The sequence below is a fragment of the Portunus trituberculatus genome, chromosome 27, assembly GCF_017591435.1.
Source record: "Portunus trituberculatus isolate SZX2019 chromosome 27, ASM1759143v1, whole genome shotgun sequence".
NCBI classification, from domain to species: domain Eukaryota; kingdom Metazoa; phylum Arthropoda; class Malacostraca; order Decapoda; family Portunidae; genus Portunus; species Portunus trituberculatus.
Window position 1 is genome coordinate 17,284,507 of NC_059281.1, and position 10,395 is coordinate 17,294,901.

General features: G+C 45.7%; 3 protein-coding genes across 3 annotated transcripts in view; all 3 read right to left on the reverse strand.

The window, feature by feature from the left end:
• Positions 1-1,947: 1,947 nt before the first annotated feature.
• Positions 1,948-4,251, reverse strand: LOC123509477 (mucin-22-like). Its single transcript, XM_045263767.1, has 3 exons — positions 3,218-4,251; positions 2,470-3,185; positions 1,948-2,243 (listed from the first exon to the last, which is right to left on the reverse strand). The coding sequence occupies exons 1-3, from the start codon at positions 4,249-4,251 to the stop codon at positions 1,948-1,950; spliced, it is 2,046 nt and encodes a 681-aa protein (XP_045119702.1).
• Positions 3,984-6,132, reverse strand: LOC123509815. The gene is made up of 6 exons (XM_045264370.1): positions 5,941-6,132; positions 5,504-5,651; positions 5,153-5,383; positions 4,755-4,850; positions 4,535-4,674; positions 3,984-4,407 (listed from the first exon to the last, which is right to left on the reverse strand). Exons 1-6 carry the CDS (start codon positions 5,961-5,963, stop codon positions 4,317-4,319), a joined length of 729 nt encoding a protein of 242 aa, XP_045120305.1. The 5' UTR covers positions 5,964-6,132; the 3' UTR covers positions 3,984-4,316.
• Positions 6,133-7,639: 1,507 nt separating this feature from the next.
• The window catches only part of LOC123509763, a 3,512-nt gene continuing 756 nt past the window's right edge, over positions 7,640-10,395 (reverse strand). The window contains exons 2-3 of the mRNA XM_045264284.1: positions 9,677-9,848; positions 7,640-9,045 (exon numbers count right to left, since the gene is read on the reverse strand). Of these exons, the coding sequence (XP_045120219.1) occupies positions 8,342-9,045; positions 9,677-9,845 (873 nt within the window). The 5' untranslated portion in view covers positions 9,846-9,848 and the 3' untranslated portion in view covers positions 7,640-8,341. The remainder of the gene's footprint in view (positions 9,046-9,676; positions 9,849-10,395) is intronic.

The following is a 10,395-nucleotide window of genomic DNA, read 5'->3' on the forward strand; positions in this document are numbered from 1 at the left end:
TTTTGGCGATTATCTGGGAAGTCCAGCCAACCACTGCATCATATTTAGGTTAATGTTCAACCCCTGTCATTTATACTTTAGTGTGATGCTATAAACGGACCTTTAAACAGGAATATACAAGGGTTTCAAACACGAATGGTCTAGGTTAGAAATATGAGAGGATGGTTTACTGAAGTGACGATGACAATATTATGATCTCACAACTGATACTGACAAAGGCAAGGCAGCTCATACTTCTACCTTGTCGCAATACAAAACTTTCCATCTGTAACTAAAATCCTAATTCTTATTTTTTATTGTGAATATCCTCTCTCTCTCTCTCTCTCTCTCTCTCTCTCTCTCTCTCTCTCTCTCTCTCTCTGTGTGTGTGTGTGTGTGTGTGTGTGTGTGTGTGTGTGTGTGTGTGTGTGTGTGTGTGTGTGTGTGTGTGTGTGTGTGTGTGTGTGTGTGTGGTACGTGCTTCGTCAAAAGTTTACTTCACTTGTAACATTAAATTGTACCCGTTAGTGCCAGCTGAGGCCGTTATATCCACTCACCACCTGCCGTTGCGACACCTACAGGGCCAGGCTACTGGACGGCGTGAACGGTACCCCCGCTGCCCCGCCAGCCTTGAACGTTCCTGATTCATCCGCCGGGCAAAGTAGTAACCCAACCTTCAATGAGTGAAGATGTTTACGTAGCACCGTTAACAAAACTGAACTTGAAAATTATTGCACCTTTGGAACTCAGCTTATAAGTTAACTATACAACGCGTTTGTCATGCATATAATAATACCACCCCTCTTCCTGTACAAAGCGACATACATTCATTAAATTTCCTAAATTTTACCTCTTTTTCTAACCAAAATTAAGGAAAGTCTATTTTAACGAAATTAACCAATGAAAAAATATGTATATTTTTGGGTAGTCCGAATTACCGAATCCCGATTTCCCGCAACTTACTGAAACAAACGAGGCCTCTTTGGTCTTCAGTTTTCCACATCTGCAACGGGATGATGTCAATCTCAGGAACAAACACTTCTACGCAGCAGTTTGTAAAAATGGGAGGTCACGAGTCTACGCCCAGATTTGTCAACAAGACTGTTGATTTGTTTGGCAGAGGTAGTTCCCGGGTTTACTGCAGCGTTACGTAGGAGTGTTCATCCCACTAAAAGGGAAATGCCCGATTACCTTCCCAAACTTCCACGCCCGATTTCCCTCAGGTGAATAAATCTCGAACTCTGGTCACGTTGACGCCGGGAAAGACTGGTGGATGTGTTGAGAATATGGAGCGGTCAGTATCACCCTCCTACATTTCTCATAACAAAATGCATGCATGACCTCAAAAGTACCCCTATATCTTTAAAAAAATCTAAACCAGACCAGAGAAGTGATGTGTACAAAACTTAATTACAACTTCGAGAAGTGTACAAATGGTACAAAATCTACATTTTTCCTCGAAGCTTATACAGATGGAAATCATGAAAGATGAAGGATATAAAGTACTTAAATCATTCGAAACCGCAAAATCTTTACCATAATGAGGTTTATCTACCAAGAAAACCGGAAAATCTTTACCATAATATTGAGGTTTATCTACCAAGAACACCTCAAAATCTTACCATAATATTGAGGTTTATCTACCAAGAAAACTTTATACACGTAGACCACTTATTAGCAGAAAGGTATATTCAAAACCAATATATCAATAAAACAAGTTCTATTATCACATGCACATCTTGAATTCGTAAAGTTCATAAGTCATAAAAAACCATACGCTCTTTCAGTAATTAGGAAAATCCCTAAACATTGACGAGTAAAATATCCACATTCATGATTAAAATTTCCATGTTAAAACAGTGATGTAAAATTTAGAATTCATGCCTGACTAAAAACAGCACACATTGTAACAGCTGTCATGGAAGTAGTTTTTATGTACATTCTATTTACTATCCACCTTATCTAATCTTAGTCTTCATCCAACGCCTCGAGCAGTAGTTTTACGTAGTTCGGGTCGGTGGCAACCAGTCCCTCATCACTTCCATTTGTTGTTCTTGCTCTTGCCTGCTGTCTCCAATCATCTCGAGTCCCATTCCTTGGTGCTTCGGATCCTCTTCTCGGTGCTGCTCGTGCTGCTCGTGCTACTGCCGGTGGTGCTGCTCGTGCTACTATTCGTGCTGGTGCTGGTGCTACTGTCGATCGCGCTGCTCGTGCTGGTGCTGATGCTACTGTCGATCGTGCTGCTCGTGCTGGTGATGGTGCTACTGTCGATCGTGCTGCTCGTGCTGGTGCTGGTGCTACTGTCGATCGTGCTGCTCGTGCTGGTGATGGTACTACTACCACTGTTGCTGTTCGTGCTACTGCCGGAGCTGAAGCTGCTGCTGGTGCTGGTACTACTGCCGGCGGTGCTGCTGGTGCTGGTACTACTGCCGGCGGTGCTGCTGCTGCTGGTACTACTGTCGGCGGTGCTGCTGCTGCTGGTACTACTGCCGGCGGTGCTGCTGGTGCTGGTACTACTGCCGGCGGTGCTGCTGGTGCTGGTACTACTGCCGGCGGTGCTGCTGGTGCTGGTACTACTGCCGGCGGTGCTGCTGGTGCTGGTACTACTGCCGGCGGTGCTGCTGGTGCTGGTACTACTGCCGGCGGTGCTGCTGGTGCTGGTACTACTGCCGGCGGTGCTGCTGGTGCTGGTACTACTGCCGGCGGTGCTGCTGGTGCTGGTACTACTGCCGGCGGTGCTGCTGGTGCTGGTACTACTGCCGGCGGTGCTGCTGGTGCTGGTACTACTGCCGGCGGTGCTGCTGGTGCTGGTACTACTGCCGGCGGTGCTGCTGGTGCTGGTACTACTGCCGGCGGTGCTGCTGGTGCTGGTACTACTGCCGGCGGTGCTGCTGGTGCTGGTACTACTGCCGGCGGTGCTGCTGGTGCTGGTACTACTGCCGGCGGTGCTGCTGGTGCTGGTACTACTGCCGGCGGTGCTGCTGGTGCTGGCACTACTGCCGGCGGTGCTGCTGGTGCTGGCACTACTGCCGGCGGTGCTGCTGGTGCTGGCACTACTGCCGGCGGTGCTGCTGGTGCTGGCACTACTGCCGGCGGTGCTGCTGGTGCTGGTACTACTGCCGGCGGTGCTGCTGGTGCTGGTACTACTGCCGGCGGTGCTGCTGGTGCTGGTACTACTGCCGGCGGTGCTGCTGGTGCTGGTGCTTCTGCCGGCGGTGCTGCTGGTGCTTCTGCCGGCGGTGCTGCTGGTGCTTCTGCCGGCGGTGCTGTTGGTGCTGGTGCTTCTGCCGGCGGTGCTGCTGGTGCTTCTGCCGGCGGTGCTGTTGGTGCTGGTGCTTCTGCCGGCGGTGCTGTTGGTGCTGGTGCTAATGCCGGCGGTGCTGTTGGTGCTGGTGCTAATGCCGGCGGTGCTGCTGGTGCTGGTACTACTGCCGGCGGTGCTGCTGGTGCTGGTACTACTGCCGGCGGTGCTGCTGGTGCTGGTACTACTGCCGGCGGTGCTGCTGGTGCTCCTGCCGGCGGTGCTGGTGCTTCTGCCGGCGGTGCTGGTGCTTCTGCCGGCGGTGCTGGTGCTTCTGCCGGCGGTGCTGTTGGTGCTTCTGCCGGCGGTGCTGTTGGTGCTGTTGCCGGAGGTGTTGCTGGTTCACCAACCTGAAGGTCAGCCATCATGGCCTCGGCCTCCTGAATGACTTCTATCGAGTCTGACCCGTCACTGCTCGAGTTCCCTGCGGACTCGGATGAATCAGATTCAGAATCAGATTCCGATTCCGATTGACTTTTAGTGAACTCTATGGTGAGATATACGGTATTTAGCAACACTAGGAATGTTACACCACCTACAACTTTCCTTATGACAACAGTGAATTCGTCGTTGCTTCTAGTTTTACTTTGATATATTAAGTTGTAAGTAACATGTGGTTCCAATATCACCGGACGCTCGAAGGTACAGGCGCAGTGGTCCCACGTTCCCGTTGCTATGATGCTGTGACCGTTTTTCGTAGTTAACAGGAAGTTGCCTTTGTCGATGACGGATAGAGAAGAAATTCTACGAATGCTGCACGCTTTGTTCACTGTGAACCAAGCGATGTACCGGTCGCCTTCATACCTTTTGTGCGTTAATTCCAACTGCTGTGTAATCACATTCTCAATACTTGAGCTGAAATGTACGATCTTAGGTGGTTTTGGGCGTGATGCTCCCTGCAACGCAGTGTCTTGAACATAACATGCAAGAGCACGCCGACTCTTCTCTTTCCTCCCTACCACCTTCAGCATCACCTCCACATCCTCGAAAGGAATCACACCAGATGGAAGAACGTTTTCTTTAAATTCTTGTTCAGTCATAAGTAGATATCTGACTTTGTCCAAGCAACAGCGCAAGTCATCCAAAAAACTGGGTCTTCGTTATACCTCCTGCGATAGTTGTTCCACCTGTTGGGAGCAAAGATTATTGCATTTCATATTATTGTGAAAAGTCACACGAATATATCATTCATATGGAACAGATATACAACTTCTTCACAACTGTTTGTGTCCATAACCATGGCCCATGACTCACCAGTTAATGGCGGCGTTGAATACTTTGAGCTCAGAGGAAGGAGACAGTCTGCGATGCTCCAGCAGCCTGACCATCGCCTTCTTGCTTAGAACTGATAAATTGGGCAAGGAAAGTATCTCGTCTGTCCACGCGGCGATCATCTGTGAATAGTAATCATTACATACCCTCATAGTAACCAGCTTGGAATATACACGTATACTTATGTGAATGACTCACTCACATGGCCACACTCCTGTAGAATCTCGTCATCCTCAGTTTCATGGGCTGCGTTGAACACGTGAGGAAAGTTTTCAATGCTGAGGAAGTTACGAAGTTTCTGGAGACAGACGCACAAGAGACAAGACAGACATTATGGTGAAGAGAACACAGGTAATGAAATGGATTGGAATAAATTGTCAGAATAAGCGTTTTTGACCTCATGGAGTATCGGAACGATCACCTTGCTCATCATGGTGACGTGCAGTTAGGGCAGTTTTTTTTATTGAGGGAATGCATTGAATTGTAGCAAGTAATCTAACAACGTATCTAACTAAACTGATTTAAGCGACTTACTTATGGTGCATTTAATTCACCTAAATAACCTAACACGTAACTGAATACGACTAATCCATCACTTACAGCACGACTCATGCTGACGAGTCCAGGGATGTCGTATTTGTGCGCCATGAGCATCACTTCAGCAGTTCCCTGCACACCCGGCAAGGGCGTCTTGTGCTCCAGAAAGGACCTCAACCACCAGAAAGGATAGGCAGCCTCGCCCTTGAGGCTGATGCTGAGCCCCCGACGTGGTCTGGTAAGTAACATAGCCTGCATCTTCGTGGAAATTGAACAGAATAGTACCAAAGGCACCTGCAAAAACATTAGCTTTTATTAGTAAACTTACTCGGACCAGCCAAGAACATCTGTAATGTTACTACTCACATTGCCATAATTTTTGTAATGCATTGTACTGTATATATCAAATCGAACCTTTACGCTGCTGCCACGGTAGCCAAAGGTTATCACGAAGTCGTCTTTAAAATCTAAGTCCCTGTATAGTTCTGGACGGTAGTCGAAGGGGTTTTTGAAGCTTTGCCACCAGTTCTGATACCGCAAGGACATCAAAAGGACCCTAGTCCTGCAAACCAGAACGCACCGTCAACCTTACCGATTCAGTTCCATGAAAGATAAACTCGTACCACACCTGACTCTCCTAACGAACGTTTATTTTATCACTGCTGATTCATTGTATAAGCACTGTCTATTTAGTGAACAAGAGTTCAGTAATTTTGTCAGTGTCTACTCATTCTACGATTCATCACTAAGAAGGTTACACTTGTAGCACCTAAGACACTTACTCCTATGATTACACTATGTTTATAACCATAAGTTTAAACAGCCGACATCTTAGAGAAGATAACCCTTACCTTCTCCTTATATCATCATCCATGTTGTAGTAAACGAATTACACCTTCACATTAAACGAACACAACACATCCGGTCTCCAGGAGGGGCCGACGAGTAGCAACAATTGGATAACACGGGTCTTCACTTCCACAACGTACCCGACACCCTTTACTTGTTGGGTGCCGACGAGCGAATGTGCGTTGGCTCTTGCACTAAGTGGGCAGGTTAATGAAACTGAACAAAACATTAGAAAATGAAGCTCGATCACCACCTAAAACTTTATTTCGAAGTCTCACAAGCAGCGCTATCTGTTGAGGGAAAGGCGAATATCAGCCATAGGAGTGAACTGACTTCGTGAAACCAAACTGAGAAAAATCTTAATCTGAGATTTTGTTTTTGTTATTTTGTATATGTTACGTCATGTTACCTTTGTATCATTATTGTTACCAAGGAACAATATAACATTACTATAGGTGTAATTGACTTGAGAGAGAGAGAGAGAGAGAGAGAGAGAGAGAGAGAGAGAGAGAGAGAGAGAGAGAGAGAGAGAGGAAGGCAGGGGGAGGGAAGAAGGGACCAAGTTGAGGAGTAGAAGAGGTAGAGTAGAGGAGAAAGAGGTGAACCAGCCGTTACGAAGCAAAAAGAAAATATATGATTTTTATTATAGATGGAGGAAGCGAAAAAAAAGTGGATTGATTTAGAACCAGGAGAAGAAGAGGAGAGGACATGTGAAGAACAGCGTGGATGATGGGCAGGTCAAGGAAATTAAGATAAGAAGTTAACGACAAGTATTAGGACTTGAATAGCTAGTCAAGCAAAGAGAAAAAGAAAAAAAGAAAAACCTTTGTTCATTTAAGCAAAGAGAAGTAGTAGATGGTGATCTTGTTCATGTGCTACTGGAACCATAAACACACTCTTAACAAGCCCGTGCGACTTCATCTATAGCTTTTTAATATACTTGATATAAATATTCACTCACCTGTCTCTTAATTCATTACAGGTGTTAAACTGTAAGGCGAGAAAGACTGTTAAGCGATCAAATTAAAAGCCTTCATTACATATTTCTGTGTTTCATTACGATCGTCGTTTCCAGAGGTACCAGAGATCATTTTGTTGTATTCTCACGGTATTTTGTCTCACGGATGGTGCAGAAGCCTTGCAAAACTATCATAAGAAATATAAGAAAAACTTCTGTAAAGCTCTATTGATATAAACCTCAATTAAAGTAAAGAGTAATAGTAATAAGACGACAAATGGTCTATTCATTGGTGGTTATATTGCCAATCACACTTCATTACAGGTTGTCATCAGCAGCGTGATGGAAGGCGCTCATCTGCAGTCGTGCGAGAAGACATCAATCCTGGTGCAGTGGTCATTCATATGTAGCAATAACCTGTGTATGAGTACATTTGGAGACACTCTCAAGCGGTATATTCAGCGCTTTCAATACTCACACGGCTTCAGTTATGAGACCACGAGACACCAACTCTGTTTGAAGCTTCGATACCAATGACGAAGTTCTGATGTAAGAGAGAGAGAGAGAGAGAGAGAGAGAGAGTATTTTTTTTCAATTACAGAAGTGAATGGTTCTAAAAACATTGCGTAAGCTGAAAAGTTAAAATTGATTCTCTCTCTCTCTCTCTCTCTCTCTCTCTCTCTCTCTCTCTCTCTCTCTCTCTCTCTCTCACACACATAAATGTAAAATAATCATTATACAGATTCACTTTGATCGTTTTCGTAATCAATAAATATACAAAATCTATTTACACTACATAACCACAAAATATTACATGTCAAGGGGAAAAATGTGGAACAAATATACATGACAGAAATACAGAAAATAAAAAACTACATCTAGTCTCATCAATACAGGCGTGGAGTGCGAGTATGATGAGGTTGATGAATCATTATCTGGTGGACCGAGAGATCAAAGTCCTGTTGATTTGCTTACACAGTTTTATACGTACATATTTTTTCCAGGGCTTCAAAGGCCTGTCAAATTGCTCCAGTCATTACGTTCGTAGCCTCACTTAATTCGACCACCCTACTCCCGTCACCCTTGGCTGTGTGTGTGTGTGTGTGTGTGTGTGTGTGTGTGTGACGATTTCTTTCGCCGTCAGCAAATTAGCAACTTATCACCAAGAATCCAAGTCCTTTCAATTCATTTTCTTGACGAGCAAAGCCACTCAACAAATGATCAGCGACTGGAGAGCTATGGTTAAGCACACAATCTAATCATTTTCTCTCTCTGTTAAGTAGCAACAAGCACTGCGACAACACAACATATCCAAGGTCATGGCTCGGTAATCCAACACTGGCTTTGATCTTTGCCATGAAAGTGACAGCACAAATCTCTCAGTCACAGTGGTATGACACGTGAATGCTTGAGACACAACACCAGTGACCAGATCATCTCGAGGGTCATATTATCGTCTCGTCCACCAGTGTCTCTTGGCTCTCCACTTCTCTCTCCTCTTGTTGCTTCTTCTTTGTTAATCTAAAGACTCGGCTTTTGATGAGCACTAAAACAGCTCCGACGAAGAGGAAGACAAGGGCGGCAATGATGTCCTCCAAAACGGTTGATTCCTTCATTTGTTCTTCAGTTAGCTCCCCTAAGTCCTCCACACGCTCACTGCTGGTTGTGTTGTCCACAGCCTCGTAGTCGTCAATGTCAGGCGGATCTCCTTGCAATGAAGGCAGGCCAGATGATCGAGAGGTGTGTTCTTTCCTTCCTCGTCTCTCCCCTAGTCCTTCTTCACTTCCTTCACTTCTTGCTCTTCCTGCAGTGCGTTCTATGGAAAAAGGACACGTGTTTTGCAGACTTATGTCAATGGTATTGTTCCTCCTCGCACAACAACAACTCATCGGCTCCTTCGTGATGACCGTCACAGCCCCACACGTCCTACCCACCGTTACGCACAGGGCTCGCTGCCTCTCCATCATGCAGGGGAAGCTGGAGATCTCGGCGTGCTGACAAGGGGGAGCAAGCATGTTGCAAGTCAGCATAGGCAAAGGAAGACCATCCTGTGGCAGTTCCAAATCAACTTTGCTAGCCTCCTCCCTGAGGGCGGCCCATGTCATGGTAGTAATAGTTGGGACATGTCCACGGCTTGTGCTCACTTCTTCTGTGTTATGAAGAGAGAGAGAGAGAAAATTAGTTACGAATGTTGTTACATCTTGAATTCGTTTTCTAGAAAGTTAGATTATGGTTATCATAAGAAAGAATTATTTGAAAAGCTTTGCTGACAGCTTACATCAGAGGGAACACTAAATTTAGCTGCAATTAACAATTGACATCATATTTCAAGGAACAAGTCGACAGACAGGCTAAGGAAGGAAATAGAGGGAAGGACGGCACAGCGCACAAACACTCCATGAGACAGGAACACCTGAGCCCTGCAGCGATACCGGCAGGTGTTGGCAGGCAGGCAATGCACCCATCTATCAAAGGGTACTAGAAGGTAATTAAAGGGAACAAAGGCTAACACACACACACACACACACACACACACACACACACACACACACACACACATACACACAGCACCAGCACCAGCAGCAGTAATACCAACATCTGTATCATCAAAACAAGAACAGCAACAGAGGAATATAAAGATGTTTTTCCGTACAGAAATATAGATATATGTTAAGAAAATGATGATATGAGATGATACGAACAAGAAAGGCACATACATGAAGTGAAACATGACAAGTACAGTAAGAATCATGACACGCACTCCTTCCTGCCAGCCTTACCGGAGGAAGAAGGTAACCAGCTGCCTGTCTCGTCACTTTTTAGCCAGCTGCTGCCCGGGCACGCCTCACTAAGGTCTGCTGCCGGCACACCCACCACCACCAGAGCCATCAGCAGCATCACCACTGACCATGCCGCCGACTCAGCTCCGGCCGCCTCTGCCCTGTCCATAGCCTGAGCAGCCCCAGCGACGAGCAGTGAAGGTCAGCAGAAGCAAGGCGTCACCAGTCCTGCTTAAGCCTTATTTTTCTATTGTAAGTTTCTCTTTGGGCTCTATTACCTCATTGTCCGAGTCTGATCTGGTGTCCCTGCCTCGTCATTTCGTTTCTCATTCTTCTGTCCGTTTGTCCGTTTGTCTGTCTTAATTTCTCTTTTATTTATTTATTTTTTTTTTTTTTTGCCGTGTGTTTGATGTTGTGTTTATTTGTGTTTAGCCTGTCTCTATGTATGTTTATAGCCTCTCTCTCTCTCTCTCTCTCTCTCTCTCTCTCTCTCTCTCTCTCTCTCTGCTTCACTGTCACCTTATCTGCCTGTCTACATATGTCGCATTTCTTTTGTTATCTGTCTGCTATAATTCTAATTTCTAATTTATATCATGTGGGCTTTTCACGGGAATTTATGGGCTAAAGGGGATACTTTTTTTGGGGGGTCCCTCCTATGTCTATTTTTGGGGGTACCTCCTATGTCTATTAAATCACATTGTTTTCCACTTTCTTCACTA

Coding starts and splice junctions, on each gene's coding strand:
- LOC123509477 (XM_045263767.1), bottom strand. CDS start 4,251: ATGCTGAAGGTGGTAGGGAGGAAAGAGAAGAGTCGGCGTGCTCTTGCA. Junction 3,186..3,217: donor GCAGAAGCACCAGCAGCACC/GCCGGCAGAAGC, acceptor CACCGCCGGCAG/AAGCACCAGCACCAGCAGCA. Junction 2,244..2,469: donor CAGCACCAGCAGCACCGCCG/GCAGTAGTACCA, acceptor CACGATCGACAG/TAGCACCATCACCAGCACGA.
- LOC123509815 (XM_045264370.1), bottom strand. CDS start 5,963: ATGGATGATGATATAAGGAGAAG. Junction 5,384..5,503: donor ACCGTGGCAGCAGCGTAAAG/GTTCGATTTGAT, acceptor ATGTTTTTGCAG/GTGCCTTTGGTACTATTCTG. Junction 4,851..5,152: donor TCGTCAGCATGAGTCGTGCT/GTAAGTGATGGA, acceptor GTCTGTCTCCAG/AAACTTCGTAACTTCCTCAG.